The sequence below is a fragment of the Herpailurus yagouaroundi genome, unplaced genomic scaffold (genome assembly GCF_014898765.1).
Source record: "Herpailurus yagouaroundi ecotype Mexico unplaced genomic scaffold, PumYag 222, whole genome shotgun sequence".
In the NCBI taxonomy this organism is placed as follows: domain Eukaryota; kingdom Metazoa; phylum Chordata; class Mammalia; order Carnivora; family Felidae; genus Herpailurus; species Herpailurus yagouaroundi.
The window spans coordinates 3,129,412-3,147,055 of NW_024412453.1; the positions used below are offsets into that span (position 1 = coordinate 3,129,412).

At 37.3% G+C, this 17,644-nt stretch overlaps 1 protein-coding gene across 2 annotated transcripts in view; it reads left to right on the forward strand.

The window, feature by feature from the left end:
• Positions 1 to 17,644, forward strand: part of DNAH3 (dynein axonemal heavy chain 3) — a 176,612-nt gene that overhangs the window by 103,230 nt on the left and 55,738 nt on the right. For both annotated transcript variants that reach the window (XR_005785574.1, XM_040458819.1), the window contains exon 42: positions 15,370 to 15,473. Coding sequence is in view for 1 of the 2 variants with exons in the window: in XM_040458819.1 (XP_040314753.1) it covers positions 15,370 to 15,473 (104 nt within the window). In the remaining variant the exon portion in view is untranslated. The remainder of the gene's footprint in view (positions 1 to 15,369; positions 15,474 to 17,644) is intronic.

A 17,644-nucleotide genomic window follows, 5' to 3' on the forward strand; every position in this document is an offset into this window, starting at 1 on the left:
ACCAGGAGTTTGATGCTTAACTGACTGAGCCGCTCAGGATCCCCTTAAAAGTGGAATTTATAGATCATATAGTAATTCTGTGTTTAAGTTTGTGAGGAATTGCCACAATGTTTTTCATAGTACTTGTACCATCATACATCCCCACCAGCAATGTGCAAGAATTCCAATTTCTTCACATTCTCATGTATTGTTTTGTCTTGTTTTTTTAGGAATAGCTATCCTGACGAGTGTGAAGTGCATTCTTGATTTTTTAAGAAAAAATATGAATAGGTCATATAATAAAAAAGATAAATGTTTTAAAAAAGATAACCACAATTAACATTTTGATAACCATCCATTTAGACATTTCCCTGTGCATATATGTGCCTATGGATTTATTTTTGCAAATATGGGATCATTCTGCACTTATTTCCTAGTTATTTTCTAGTTTTTGTTATCATTAACAACACTGTGATGAACAGTATTCCGGTAGCCACCTGCTTGCTTAATCCATGATTATTTTCTTAGGATAATTTCCTAGAATTAAAATAACTGAATCAAGAATCAATAAAATTTTAAATTTTTTTTTCAACGTTTATTTATTTTTGGGACAGAGAGAGACAGAGCATGAATGGGGGAGGGGCAGAGAGAGAGGGAGACACAGAATTGGAAACAGGCTCCAGGCTCTGAGCCATCAGCCCAGAGCCCGACGCGGGGCTCGAACTCACGGACCGCAAGATTGTGACCTGGCTGAAGTCGGACGCTTAACTGACTGCGCCACCCAGGCGCCCCAAGAATCAATAAAATTTTAAAGCTTTGATTGCTAAATTTCCCTTGTGCCTTCCCAATCCATTTCCTGAATAGGTAATCATGCCATCAACAAACAAAAATAGTTTTATTTCTTCCTTCCCAATCTTTTATTTTCTTTTTTGTTGTTGTTTGTTTTTTTTTAGTCTATTGCATAAGCTAAGACTTCCTGTATGATTTATATAGGTATGATTAGAGGGAGCATCCTTATCTTAGGGAGAAAGTATCTAGTTCCTTGCCTTAGGTATGAGATTAGCTGTAGGTGTTTTGTTGATATTCTTTATCAAGTTGAGGAAGTTCCCCTCTATACCTAGTTTACTGAGTGTTGGATTTTGTCAAATGCTTTTTCTGAATTTATTGATAATCATGTGAGTTTTCTTCTTTAGCCTGTTTCTGTAATAGATTACATTAATTGATTTTTTAAAAATTACCTTCATTTATTATTTCTCCAAAAGATTTCCTTTTTTTTTTTTTTAATGTAGATCCAAACTTCTTACCTATATCATTTTCCTTCTCTCTGAAAAAATTCTATTTCCTGTGGGGCTGCCCTGCTGATTATGATTTCCCTCATTTTTTTGTTTTCTGAGAAAGCTTTTATTTCTCCTCTAGTTTGAAAATATAATCTCAGTGGATACAGAATTTTATCAAGGTGAGTTTTTTTCCACCAACACTTTAAATATTTCCCTCTACTCTGTTCTTTCTGGCATACTTTCTGATGGAAAGTCTGCTATAATTCTTATCTTTGTTCCTCTATAGGTAAGATCTTCCCCAATAAACTGATGTTTTTCCAGATTTTCTCTTTGTCTTTAGTTTTCTGTTGTTTGGTTATATTATTCCCAGGTGTTGAATATGGGGTATTTTTCTTCCTTCATATTTTCTGAGCTACCTGGTTCTATAGGTTCATATCTATCATTAACTTTCAAAAGTTCTTGGCCATTATTACATTGAATATTTCTGCTTTGCTGTCTCTTCTTTTTCTGGTATTCCCAGTATTAATATCTTAAACCATTTGCAATTGGCCACAATTATCCAATAATCTGTTCTTTTTTAAAATTTTTCCTCCATTTATTTCAGGTTAGTAAGTTTATATTGTCATATATTCCAGCTCATAGATTCTTTTCTAGGCTGCATCTAGTCTATTAATAAGCCTACCAAATGCATTCTTCATTTCTACTACAATGTTTTTGTTTTCTCTTATTTTTCTTTTGATTCTTTTTTTTCTTCATTAGCCTAATGGATTACATTAGTTGATTTTTGAATGTTGAACCAGCCTTATATACCTGGAAGGAATAAATCCCACTTGAATGTGGTGTGTAATTCTTTCCATATATTGATTTGATTTGTCAGTATTTTGTTAAGGATTTTTGCATCTGTTTTGAGGAGATATATTATCTATAGTTTTCCTTTACTGTAGTATCTTTGGTTTGGGGATCAGGGTTATGCTGACCTCATAGAATAAATATGCTTTTATTTTCTGGAGAAGATTGTAGGGTATTGTAAAATGTTTTTCCTTAAATGTTTAGTAGAATTCATCATTTAGGCCTGGTGCTTTCTCTTTTGGAAGGTTATTAATTGTTGCTTCAATTTCGTTAATAGATATCGTTCTCTTCAAATTATCTATTTCTTCTTATATGAGTTTTGTTAGATCATGTCTTTTGAGGAATTGTTTTATTTCATCTAAGTTATCAAATTTGTGGTCATAGAGTTGTTCATAATATTCCTTTATTATCTTCCTAATGCCTCTGGTATCAGTTGTGATGGTTCCTCTTTCATTTCTGATATTAGTAATTTGTGTCTTCTCTCTTTTTTTCTTGGTTGGCCTAACTAGAGGTTTATCAGTTTTATAACCTTTTCCAAGAAACAGCTTTTGGTTTTGTTGATTTTCTCTATTGATTTTCTCTGTTTTCAACTTCATTGATTTCTACTCTCATTTTTATTATTTATTTTATTCTGCTTATTTTGGATTTAATTCACTCTTCATTTCTAGTTTCCTAAGGTGGAAGCTTAGATTATTGATTTTAGAGCTTTCTTCATTTCTAATATATGCATTCAATGCTAAATTTCTCTGTAAGCATTTCTTTCACTGCATCCCACAGATTTTGAAAAGTTGTGTTTTCTTTATTTCGTTCGTTTGTTCTTTCTTTTTGAGAAGGAGAAAGAGAGGGCACTCAAGCAAGGGGCAGAGAGAGAAAGAGAATCCCAGAGAGGCAAAGAGAGAGAGAAGTGGGGCTCACCTGAAGCGGGGCTTGTGCTCACCCAACGTGGGACTCAAACTCATAAACCATGAGATCATGGCCTGAGCCAGTCAGATGCCTAATGACTGAGCCACCCAGGTACCCCTAGAAGTCTTTTTCTTAATCTTCAAGTGTTTGGGGATTTTCCAGCTATCTTTTTGTTACTGATTTCTAGTCTAATTGCATTGTGGACTGAGAGTATACACTGTATGATTTCTACTCTTTAAAAATTTTAACGTGTGTTTTATGGCCCAGAATGTGGTCTCTCTAGGAGAATGTTCCATGTGAGCTCGAAAAGGATGTATTCTGCTGTTGTTGAAGTAATCTATAAATGTCAGTGAGGTCCAATTGATGGTGAAGGTGCTGTTTAGTTTAACTATATCCTCACTCATTTTCTACCCAATGTCAATTGCTGATAGAGGGGGACTGAAGTCTCCAACTATAATAATTGGATTTTTCTATTAATTTTTGCAATTCTATCAGTTTTGACTTATGTATTTTGGTGTTCTTTTCACATTTGTAGTACGAAAATAGTATCTAGTTTTAATTTCTTCTCTTTTTAACTGTGAGATTGAATTATATATATATAATTAATTATTAATTATATGTTATATGTAATTTATTATTAATTAATAATAATTATCAATATAATAAATACATATACTTATAATGTTATATAAATTATATTCTAAATTATCATTTATAATAAATAAATAATAATTGATAATTATATATAATTAAATCTCACAATTAAAAAGAGAAGAAATTGAAATTAGATTATATAGTATTTTATAATTATTAGATTATATAATTATTAATAATTATATTATAATTGATAACTATTAAGATTATATTAATCATATAATTAATAATTAATTATATTATATATATGTATAGAGCAACTGTTTGTTTCACCTATGTTCTGAATGGTTTGTGTTCTTTTTTTAATATTCTACTGTAGGGTTTTGTTTTGTTTTTTAACATACTATATCTAGATGTATGTCTCCTTTTGTCTATTTTCCCTGGAATGTGATGAGGCCTTTCCATCATCGAGGGAAATTTTTATTGTCTGGCTTCCATATCTATCATCTCTTTCCTTATTTTTGAGTTTTTGCCTTTTTAAGATAGCTTTTTTTTTTTCATTTTAATATGTCACCCACAACTTCAGTTACGCTTTTAGTGCCTTGCATGGTGTTGGTTCTGCTGTTGTTACCTATTGTTTCCTTATGATCCTTTCTTAGTGTAATGATTAAAAACAAGTCACATTGTCAGGGCTTGAATCCTGCCTTCAATACTTAGTAGTGAGGAAGTTCCTTATCCCCTCTCAGTCTCCTCATTTATAAAATGGGGACAGGGCACCAGTGTGGCTGTCACTTAAGCATCCAACTCTTGGTTTCGGCTCAGGTCATGATCTCATGGCTCGTGGGTTCATGAGTTCAAGCCCCACATGAGGCTCTGTGCTGACATCATGGAGCCTGTTTGGGATTCTCACTCTCTCACTCTCCCTCTCTCTCTGCCCCTTCCCCCCTCATGTAATAACAGTATGCAGTCATGGTGTTCTTACAAGAATTAAATGAGTTAATACATGTAAACACATTTAGAATAAAAGGATGGTATATAGAAGATGTTAAATATCAGCAATTTTTATTGCTGTCTTATCATTGTCACCATCATTCTATTAGCTCATCCATCTTCCTTTTTTTATCTCATGTGGCCTTTTTATCTTAGCCTGTTTTCTCCTTACGGCTTTCTTTCCTGTTTCATTAAAATGATAGCAATCAACCAGAAAAGACCCCAAATAGCCAAAGCAATCTTGAAAAAGAAAACCAAAGCAGGAGGCATCACAATCCCAGACTTCAAGCTATAATCATCAAGATAGTATGGTACTGGCACAAGAACAGACACTCAGATCAATGGAACAGAATAGAGAACCCAGAAATGGACCCACAAACATATGGCCAACTAATCTTTGACAAAACAGGAAAGAATATCCAATGGAATAAACACAGTCTCTTCAGCAAGTGATGCTAGGAAAACTAGACAGCAACATGCAGAAGAATGAACCTAGACCACTGTCTTACACCATACACAAAAATAAACTCAACATGCATGAAAGACCTAAATGTAAGACAGGAAGCCATCAAAATCCTTGAAAGGAGAAAGCAGGCAAAAACCTCTTTGATCTTGCTCACAGCAACTTCTTACTCAACATGTCTCTGGAGGCAAGGGAAACAAAAGCAAAAATGAACTACTGGGACCTCATCAAAATAAAAAGCTTCTGCACAGTGAAGGAAACAATCAGCAAAACTCAAAGGCAACCGACAGAATGGGAGAAAATATTTGCAAGTGACATATCAGATAAAGGGTTAGTATCCAAAATCTATAAAGAACTTATCAAACTCAACACCCAAAAAAACAAATCATCCAGTGAAGAAATGGGCAAAAGACATGAATAGACACTTCTCCAAAGAAGACGTGCAGATGGCCAACCAACCATGAAAAATGTTCAATATCACTCATCATCAGGGAAATACAAATCAAAACCACAATGAGATACCACCTTACACGTGTCAGAATGGCTCACATTAACAATTCAGGCAACAACAGATGTTGGCGAGGATGTGGAGAAAGAGGATCTCTTTTGCATTGTTGGTGGGAATGCAAGCAGGTGTAGCCACTCTGGAAAACAGTATGGAGGTTCCTCAAAAAAACTAAAAATAGAACTACTCTACGACCCAGCAATTGCACTACTAGGCATTTATCCAAGGGATACAGGTGTGCTGTTTTGAAGGGACGCATGCACCCCTGTGTTTATAGCAGCACTATCAACAATAGCCAAAGTATGGAAAGAGCCCAAATGTCCATCAATGGATGAATGAATAAAGAAAATGTGTTATATATGCACAATGGAGTATTACTCAGCAATCAAAAACAATGAAATCTTGCCATTTGCAACTACGTGGATGGAACTGGAGGGTATTATGCTAAGTTAAATTAGAGAAAGACAAAAATCATATGACTTCACTCATGTGAGGACTTTAAGAAACAAAACAGATGAACATAAGGGAAGGGAAACAAAAATAATATTAAAACAGGGAAGAGGATGAAACAGAAGAGACTCATAAGTATGGAGAACAAACTGAGGGTTACTGGAGGGGTTGTAGGAGGGGGGAAGGACTAAATGGGTAAGGGGCACTAAGGAATATACTCCTGAAATCATTGTTGCACTCTATGATAACTAATTTGGATGTAAATTTAAAAAAATAAAAAATCAAATTAAAAAAATGGTAGCAATCATCATCATCATCATCTTTTTGTAGTCTATTTAGGATTCCAAACAGTTTCCTGAAATTTGGTTTTGAGTCTTGCATTAAACAAGGTTCAAGGATATACTCTTGAAGTGTAATCTCCATATTATATTCCTTTATATTGCAGTATTTTTTCACAGTTTCCGTATGCTGTTTTCTGCTTCCTCTATCCTTCCAGATCAGTCTGTTCATGCTTTGTGTCAACAAAGATGGTTCATGAAGTTCCCTTGACCCCACTCTTGGCCCACTTTGTGTCAACATCTTTCCTTTCCTTCTGCAGCTAGCAGGCTAGTGATATATATATATATATATATATATATATATATATATATATATATGACCACATATGATCAACTAATGCCATCTGTTGGAGGCAGCCTTTTCTATTTGTTTCATCTCTGAACATTCTAGAAAAGGGAAGTTTCTCAACAGAGGGGCATTTGTGGCTCTTTACTCTGGAAGACCGTATCTCACTGAATTTAAGGTGTTCTGACTGACTCCTCCTTACTCATATGGTCTGGGACCCTACTGCACTTCTCAGCTATACGGGGCACCTGGGTGGCTCAGTCGGTTAAGTGTCCGACTTCGGCTCAGGTCATGATCTCGCAGTCCGTGAGTTCAAGCTCCCCCACTCATGCTCCTGCTCTCTCTCTCTTGCTCTCTTTGTCTCAAAAATAAATAAATATTTAAAAATTAAAAGAAAAAAAAATAAGAGGCAAGGATAAGGAGAAAATGAGACAGTACTCCTGGATTAATACCTGGTAGGGCAAAGGAACAGCTACACAATTTTCTGTGTGGGATGGAACCTGAGTCTCTGCATCCTAGTGGCCTTTATTGCCTTTCCTCATGAAATCTCATTTTAAAAAATTTTTTTGTAACATTTATTTATTTTTGAGAGAGAGCGTGAGTGAGGGAAGGGCAGAGAGAGAGGGAGACACAGAATCTGAAGCAGGCTCCAGGCTCCCAGCTGTCAGCACAGAGCCTGACATGGAGCTCGAACCCACGAACCGTGCAATCATGACCTGAGCCAAAGTCAGATGCCTAACCGACTGAGCCACCCAGGCGCCCCCCTCATGAAATCTCTTGAGGTAAGATTTCTTATTCCAGCTGGAGATGCTGCTCAGATTTTTTTTTCAGTCTTTATTTTCAATGACATCATTCCACTTCTTTTTTCTTTTTGGCTTAATAAGTATTTTAGTGTGAAATTTCAAAGTGCCTAGCCAGAACCCATTTGAATCAAAGACATGTTTTAAGTACTAAGTATGCTTTTTTATATATAACAACTTTATGGAGGTATAATTTACATACCATAAAATTATCCCATGTAAGTGTACAAATCAGTGGCTTTTAGTAAATTTGCATAGTTGTGCAACTGTCACCATAATCCAATTTCAGAACATTTTCATCCCTCTGGTAAGATCCTTCAGGCCCATTTCCAATTAATCCCTGTTCCCATCTTCAGTCCCAGGCAACCACTGACCTGCTGTCTATATATTTGCCTTTTCCTGGTATTTCATATGCATGAAATCATGGAGTATGTGACCTCTTGTGTCTAGCTTTGAGTATACATTCTTATTACCACCTTAAAAAGCTTTAAATGCCTTTCTAGCCTTTCCACAAGGAGCCAAGGTTAAAATTCTCATGGTAAGACCTCCAGGGAGGCTTCCCTGACCTTATGGGACATTGTGTTCTGGGCTTTTCACATTCAGGAGCTGTGGGATAAGTAGACTTCTGAGATAAATGATGGAGGAACTACACTAGGGAGCATACGTTAAGGAAAGCAAACAGACCTTTGAGGGATTCTCTCAGGGTTGGGTTCACATCATCTGACATGTATCCTTGTTTGTCAACTAAGAGATTTATTTATCCATCTATTCATCTATTCACTGTATGCCCTTTATCTTTTTTAAATTTATTTATTTAAATTCAAGTTAGTTAACATACAGTGTGGTATTGGTTTCAGGAGTTGAACCTAGTGATTCATCACTTACATATAACCCCCAGTGCTCGTTAACCCAACAAATGCCCTCGTTAACACCCATTACTCATTTAGTCCATCCCCCCCACCCACCTCACCTCCAGCAACCCTCAATTCATTCTCTGTATTTAAGAGTCTCTGAGGGTTTGCCTCCCTCTATGTTTTTATCTTATTTTTTCCTTCCCCTCCCCTATGTTTATCTGTTGTGTTTCTTTTAAATATATATTTTTTTGAGTCAGAGAGATAGAGCACAACCGGCGGAGGGGCAGAGAGAGAGGGAGACACAGAATCTGAAGCAGGCTCCAGGCTCTGAGTTCTCAGCACAGAGCCCGATGAGGGGCTCAAACCCGTGAACCATGAGATCATGACCTGAGCCGAAGTCAGACGGTTAACAAACTGAGCCACCAGGTGCCCCTATCTGTTATGTTTCTTAAATTTCACATATGAGTGAAATTATATGGTATTTTGTCTTTCTCTGACTGACTTATTTCATTTAGTATAATACACTCTAGTTCCATCCACATTGCAAATGTCAAGATTTCATTCTTTTTGATCACTGAGTAGTATTCCAGTGTGTGTGTGTGTGTGTGTGTGTGTGTGTGTGTGTGTGTGTGTATCTCACATCTTCTTTATTCACTCATCAGTGTGTGCCCTTTGAAACCTCACTCCTTTGTTGAAAAGTTTACCTTATTGGAGTGCCTGGGTGGCTCAGTTCGTTGAGCGTCTGACTTTGGCTCAGGTCACGATCTCACACTTTGTGGATTCGAGCCCCACATCGGGCTCTGTGCTGATAGCTCACAGCCTGGAGCCTGCTTCAGATTCTGTGTCTCCCTCTCTCTCTGCCCATTCCCTGCTCATGCTTTGTCTCTTTCTCTCTGTCTCTCTCTCTTTCAAAAATAAATAAACATAAATTTTTTTTTAAAAAGTTTACCTTATTCTCCCAAGTGCTAGAGAAGAACACAGGGTGAAGTGGGGGGGGAGGTCAGAGGTAATAGAGACAGAATATGCCTTCCTGGATTTCTACTATTCTCTCCTTTTCTTCCCTTGTACTTGGAACAGAGTTTGAATTAAAATCACACTGCAGAGTGAACAAGAGCCATTACTCTGATAAGAACCAGAGACCTAGAGCTGAATCTTCTCAGTGCCTGTGTGCTCAGAGCTATGCTACATGTTTGACACATATATCTTTCATTTACCCTCTACAGTGACTCTCTGAGCTTCACATAAAATCAGGCCCATTTTACAGGTGTACAAATGGTAACCTTGGCCAAGGTCACATCGCTTAGCAAATCTACTTTTACTCACTTGAGGCTTTTCTCTTTGGCCTTAATCTTCCTGTGTCAAGCAACAAACTAGCTCTATTGAATCATAACATCCAGGGAAGGGAGACAAATGCTTTTCTGAATCATGCTTTTAGTGTCTCCTTTTTTTGTTGTAAAACAATTCAGTTCTATTTTTTAAAAACGACCAAAAAGTATCTCTTTGTTCACCACCCTGTCCCAAGTATGTCAGAAAAACTTTTCTGTTTTGTCTACCTGATTTCATCTCTTTACCTCTTTAGCATAATGACATATGTTCTATTTTTTATTCTATTTTCATCTGTCATTGCTTTTTGAAAGCAATTTGATATGTTGATACTTAGTTTTTGCAAAATATTCCATTCATCTCATAAGACATAATTTTGACTGGTCTCCTAATGTGAGACATGTAAATTATTTCCAAATTTTTGCTATCACAGATGGTGCTGCATAGCCGTGTATGGAGATTATTTTCATTCTGAATTATTTCCTTATGATAAATTCCCAGAAGTGGGATTTCTGGCTTAGACTACAGAACATTTTTGTAGCTCTGTAAGCATAATGCCAGATTGCTTTCTAAAAGTGTTTTGCTAGATTAACGTCTAGGTAAAGCTGCAGAGGGGTGTAGGATAACAGAGCTCCCTCCTTTAATACCTAGTGAAATGAACAAAAACAACAACAAAATTAAGCCTAAAAATATCCCAGCAATAATTATAGAAAATGTTCCATCTTGATTCTGTCTATAAACATTAAGAAGTGATGGGCAGGAAAAGTAAAACTAAGATCTGGCATGCTGCATCTTCCAACCTAGACCCCACCACCCCCCTGTCCTCCTAAGAGTGGTTTTGGGAGGAAAGGTGGTGAGTTGACAAAATTCTGAGAGTTCTCACTGGTAATCACCCCTTGGAGAGAAGTGGATTACAGTGGCCTGCAGATGCAAAGAATGTCTATGAGAAATCCTTGGGCATGAAGCACCTGCATGCTTCTGTAGAATCTTAATACAAGTGGGAGAAACTACGAGGGTTTGCACCTTCCACAGTCTATGCTGCATCAGGATTGTGAGATGATGATACAGGAATGTGGGACATGTTGCTAGCTGGGATGGGAGTGGCACCATAGTTCAGGAACCTTGGCCAAATTGTAGAAAGAGAGTGTAGAGCCCAGGTTTCCTAGCAGGGGCAATTGAGAATTTTCTTTTACCCGGTCCATGTAACCTCATGCTACAAAAAAGAAAGCCACTCACTAATCCTTGAATTGTGGTCAGGAAAGTGGAGGAGATAAACTGGCCTCAGATAACATTAGGAAAGATGTCAAGAACTTAGCTGATTGTAACAGAGCAAGAATGGTATGGAAATTGCAAACATGAGAGAGAGAGAGAGGCAGACAGACTGAATGAATCTAAAAGAAAAATTACCTAAGAAACATAAAATATTTCTGTTGAAAGAACTTAGTTATAACAATTTTATTTCTTAAAAAGTTCATAGACGAACATGTGGTACTGGCAAAAGGATAGATATTTAGCTCAGTGGAATATAATTGAGAGTTCAGAAACCAGCCCCTCACATTTATGGTAACTTGCTTTTTGGCAAGGGTACCAAGATAATTAAATGGAGAAAGAATAATCTTTTCAACAAATGGTGCTGGGACAGGTGAATATTTGTCATAAAATAATGAATTTGGACCTCTACTTTGCACCATAGTCAAAAATTAACTCAACATGAATGAAAGTCCTAAATTTAAGAATTAAAACTTGTAAAATTACTAAAGAAAAAATAGGTGCAAATCTTCATGACCTTGGACTAGACAATGGTTTCTTAGGACACCAAAAGCACAGGCAATAACAATAACAACAAATAGGTAAACTGGACTTAATCAAAATTAAAAACTTTTGTGCTTCAAAGGACAATGCCAAGAAAGTGAAAAGACAACCCACAAAATAGGTGAAGCCTTTTTACAATCATATGTATGATAAGGGACTTCTATCTGGAATATATAAAGAGGTACTACAACATAATAATAAAAAGATAACCCTACTAAAAAATGGGCAAAGTAACTGAATAGACATTTCTCCAAAGAAGATACACAAAGAGTCAATAAACATGTGACAACATTGTTAGCTATCAGGAAATGCAAATCAGAAGCACAATGAGATACCACTTCACAACTAGGATGAGAATAAAAAAAAAGAAAACAACAAGTGTTGGTGAGAACATGGGAAAACTGGAACCCTTACATACATAATGGAAATGTTAAATGGTACAGCAGAGTTGGAAAACAGTATTTGACAGTTCCCCAAAACTTAAACATAGAGTTGCCATATGACCCAGCAATTCTATTCCTAGTTCTATGCCCAGGAGAAACAAAAACATGTCTACCCACAAACTTCTACACAAATGTTCATAGCAGCATTATTCATAAAGGCCAAAAAGTAGAAACAATCCAAGTGTCCATCAATAGATAAATGAATAAATAAAAATATCCATATAATGGAATATTACTCAATAATTTAAAAAATTGAAGTAATAATACATGCTACAACATGGATGAACCTTAAAAATATCATGCTCCCGGATGCCTGGATGGCTCAGTTGGTTAAGCATCCAACTCTTGATCTCATGGTTCCTGCATCCAGCTTTACGCTGACATCACCAAGCCTGCTTAGGATTCTCTCTCTCCTTCTCTTTCTTTGCTCCTCCCCAACTCGTGCATGCGCTCTCTCTCTTAAAATAAATTAATAAACTTAAAAAAATATATAAATCATAATGAGTAAAAGAAGACAGCTACAAGAGAACACATATTGTGTGATTTCATTTACATGAAACATCTGGAATACACAAATCTGTAGACAGTAGATTAGTGGTTACCTAGTGCTGAGAGTAGGAGGGGGAAATGAGGGGTAACAACTAGGAGATATGGGGTTTCTTTTTCATGTAATGAAATGTCTTAAAATTGGTTATAGTATAGTTGCACAACTATGAATATTAGTACATCACATATACATTTTTAGTAAAGCTATCTTTTAGAAGTTTGTAGATGAGGTGAAAAAATCACAGAATTAGAGGAAAAGAGGGATTGAAAAACCACAAAACAAACTGACAATGAGACAGTACCATTAGCGGTCTAATAAATACATTAGGAACAGCAAGAAATAAAATGTATAAATCTAGGTATCTCATAAATGGCTTAGAGGGGAGGTTTGAGAGAACTACACTTACTATAGAAGAAAAAAACCCAAATACATTAAAGCAATTATCAATATGATTGATATAGAGGCCAAACCATGCTGATTTCTTAAGTGGGTAACCCAGTAAATAGTATAGACAATATATACAAAGGTATATATGAGAGGAGGGATTTCTGGGTGGCTCAGTCAATTGAGTGTCTGATTCTTGATTTCAGCTCAGGTCATGATCCCAGAGTTGTGGGATCGAGCCCCACATCCGACTCTGCTGAGCATGTATCCTGCCTGGATTCTCTCTCTCTGTCCCTCTGCCCCTCTCCCCCACTTACTCTCTCTCTATATATAATAAAAAATAAAATAAAAAATTTTAAAAAGATATAAATGAGAAATTGTTCCTCAAATGAACAACTGTTTCTACAGATTATGAGTATGCCATGTTTCAAGAAAAAGTGATAAAGAATAATTGACCAAAAGATATAGCCTGATTAAATTATTAGATTTACAGATAAAAGAAATTACATGATACATATAGATAAGGAAAAAAAGTCAGTGAAGAGGGAAATATCTGATGGACCTCAGATTTCCACACAGCAACTTAGTATACAGGGAAACATAAGAGAACAGTCAGAAGTCTGAGGGAAAGAAAAATGTGACCTGAGAATATCACTGTCAGCCAAGTCATTGTTGAAAAACAAAATCAGTTGGCAGATACTCCCAAACTTGCAAGAGCTGAGAGAATGAAGCACCGTAAGTCCCTTCTTGGGGGAAAAAAAAAAAAGGAAAGAAAATAAATTTTCCGACTAACAGATCGATCAAAACAAAGAGCTTTTAAATGGGCTGTGTTAGAAGCCATGAATTTGAGCAATGAATCTATTGAAACTAGACCTAAGACTAAGGAATGGGAGAATTATGGTCATCATCAACAACAAAAGGAGTCAGAGGAGAGGAGATGGAAGGAAAAGTGAGTTAATCACCTCATAGCTTATGAATGAATCAGGGAAATTGGTCTAACATTGAGTCACATGTATTTACAAATGAAATATAATGTCAGGATTTGCTACAAAAGACTCCACACAAACAAAGGAGAATGGAAAGGAAAGGGAGTTGGTTAAGTGTCCAACTCTTGATTTTGGCTCAGGTCACACTCTCACTATATGTGAGATCAAGCCGCTCATTCAGCTCTGCGATGACAGCACGGAGCCTGCTTGGGATTCTCTCTCCCTCTCTCTCTGCTCCTCCCCTGCTTGCTCTCTCTCAAGATAAATAAACATTAAAAAAAAAAAGAAATTTAACATCTTTATTTTAAAATAGTATAATAGATGATATGTATAACATATATGTGATACATATAATATATGTGATATGTAAGTATATAATATATGGTATACATTAATAGAATATATAATTCTGTATTAATATATCACATGTAATTATATATCATAGTATAATATATAATGTCAAATGATCTTATTCTTATCAAATCCTTTCATCTGTCCTTCCATGTTCAATGTGCTTGTGTGTCTAAAGAGAAAGCTAGAAGGATTGCCATCAAAAGTTATTTCTAGAGGGACGCCTGGGTGGCTCAGTTGGTTAAACATCCGACTTCAGCTCAGGTCATGATCTCACAGTTCATGATTTCAAGCCCTGTTGGGCTCTGTGCTGCCTGGAGCCCACCTTGAGTTCTGTGTCTCTACCTCCCTCTCTGCCCCTCCCCTGCCCCTGCTCACGCTCTGTCTCTCTCTCTCTCTCTCAAAAATAAATAAATATTTTTAAAAAAAATTTTTAAGGGGCGCCTGGGTGGCTCAGTCGGTTGAGCGTCCGACTTCGGCTCAGGTCACGATCTCACGGTCTGTGAGTTCGAGCCCCGCGTCGGGCTCTGGGCTGATGGCTCAGAGCCTGGAGCCTGCTTCCGATTCTGTGTCTCCCTCTCTCTCTGACCCTCCCCTGTTCATGCTCTGTCTCTGTCTCAAAAATAAATAAACGTTAAAAAAAAATTTTTTTTTAAATAAAAAAAAATAAAAAATTTTTAAAAAGCTATTGCTGGATGTGAGATCTGATTTATTGCCTCCTTTTATTGTCCTTTTCAGTACTTCCCATTTTACATATTAAAATAATTGTTTATATAATTAGTACCTATCATTTTTTATGCAAACTGTAGAGTCATTACTCTCTAAAAGATATTTTTCCAATTTATACAGTTACCATTAATGTGTAAGTTTTATGGGGCGCCTGGGTGGCTCAGTCGGTTAAGCGTCCGACTTCGGCTCAGGTCATGATCTCGTGGTTTGTGAGTTCGAGCCCCGCATTGGGCTCTGTGCTAACAGCTCAGAGCCTGGAGCCTGCTTCAGATTCCGTGTCTCCTCCTATCTCTGCCCCGCCCATGCTCATGCTCTGTCTCTCTCTGTCTCTCAAATAAATAAGCGTTAAAAAAAAATTTTTTTTAAATGTGTAAGTTTTACCACAGCTTGGCTAATACTGGTAGATACACATTTTCAGATGTCTATAACTGAGGTGGTTAAACACCTCAAATATGAAATGTAAACCCCTGGGGTGCTAATGACCTGTTTTGTTTCTTTGAATCCAGGGAGCATCTATGATTTTTATTTCCTCAAGGAAGGTAGTGGACATTGGTACACATGGACAGAGTATATTACTAAAGAAGAGGAAAATATCCCAGCTAATGCCAAGGTAAAAGAGAGGTATTTGTCATGGAACTTTGGTTTCTAAAATGACCTGAACTTTCTCCAAGGTGGAGGAATTAACATCAACTCTTTATTAGCATTTTTAAGAACTTTCTTTAGAAAAAGTTTCAAACATGAGCTGGATCAGCCTTCAAAAGCTTGGACTTTAGAATTAGAGGCACAGATTCCTTACTCAGCCCTCACACTCTCTGCCTCAGTTTACTCAGCTACACAATAGCAAAAAAAATACTTGAAGGATGTTTGAGAGAATTGAAGGTAATATACCTGAACACGTGGCACACATCATGTGCTAGATCCATGTTGATTGCTATTTTGATTATTATCATTGTCATGTGGTCAGTTATCAATGCTGGGCAGTCATCAGTCCAATGCTGGGCGGTCATCAGTCTTACCTCTCAGACATCTCAGCCAAAAAGGATCATTGTCTTTTCTTCAAAATTCCCAGAGAAAGATTTCCTTGATCAGAATTCTCAGAAAAACAGGTCTAGCTGTTTTTCTCAGCTCCAACTTCTCCTTGTAGAAAATTTGCCTCTATTAGTAGTTTCTAGTGAACATACTTTACCTTTCTGGGGGTGGTTGCAGATCATTCAGGCCCCAGATGGAGTGGTGGACAATGTATAGAAAAGTGGGAATATTGACAGTCAAGTCAGGCAGCCAGCAGGGTGACAGCTGCTCCTGAAGATGGTGTGATAAGCAGAGGTGGATGTGTGCTGAATTTTGGGCACACTCTGGGGGCTGAGTGTTGTGCAGAAGCCCTGAGCATGGAGGTCCAAAACTTTAATTCTCCTTAAAGAGCTTAGTCACCTGAACCTCCAGGGGGGGTTGAAATCACACTGAATTCATACAAATAAGAGAGTCCTATGCAGAGAAGATTTTAAGTTGTGCTGAAAATTTTCCCCTTGTCAAAGTGTTGTGGTCTTTGAAAATAAAAATCTCTGAAACCCAACTTGCTTTAAATTCCATCTTGATAGAAAAATAAGCATTTTTCACCTGGCCCTGTATTCAGCACCACTTACTGGCCACATGACTTTGGACAAATGAGCCAGTAATCTTCCAACCTCAGAGGGTTACTGGGAAAACTGCAGGGGATAATATAGGCAAAGCCTCCTAAGCTCAACACCTATTAATGCTCTTCCTCTATGCTTCAATTCCCTTGCCTTGTCCCTTTTCCTTTGAGCAAATTACTTATCAAAAGAAGCCCAGTCTTTTTCTGCCAATATTTACAGTGCTGCCTTGTTGCACAGACTCACTTGGTGCCATTGGCATTGTGGTCTAGCTTTGCTTTAGTGGCACCATTTACATAAAACACAGTAGGAATGGTACTTTCTGGAGTTGTGCAACACACTGGCTCCATGTTCACTAGCCCCTTCCAGCCTAAACATAAGGAGATGTCAGCATATGATATATATCTTCCAGTCCCTTCCTCTGTCCCCATGGAAGGACCAAATGTGACCAAATGACCAATGACAGTGTTCAGGCTCAAAGAATCCAAGCTAAGGTAAGGTATTCTACTCAAAGTAATAGGGAGTCCATGACTCCAAACCAAGCCCTTAGAGTCCAGTTGGGGTTTGAATACCAGGAAGAGTGTTATAATCCCCATATTGGAAAAAGGGTTAAGTGGGGGTGGGTCCTAGAACCAAGGATCCAAGTGTTGGAAAAAGGCAGAACAGGAGTGAGTGCAGGGAAGGGGGCTAAGTGTCACAACCCACCCTCCTGAGCCAAGCAGTATGGAAGATGACATATGAAAGGTGGACCTTCCTTGCCTGGGGCAAGGCAGACAGGTTGGTTCAGAGCAATGATCTCAGAGGGCAACAACTATAAACTGATCATTAGTGTAATTGGTGTTTATTCCTTGATAGTTCAGTGGTTAAGAATATAGACTTTGGAATCAGGCAAGCTAGAATTCAAGTCCTTGTATTTCTACTTACTTGTTGTATTACTTGGGCAAGTTGCCCAAGTTGGACCTTGGGCAAGGTCCAAAAAGGTCTTGACCTCAGTTTCCTCACCTACAAAACAGTGCCAATAATGCCCATTTTGACATGTATGATCTCATTTTAATCCGCAAAGCATGTCGGTGAACTGGATGCCGTTATTATCGCATTTAAAAGGTGAAGAAACAGAGGCCCTTGGCGAGGTTAAATACTCACTTGAAGTCAT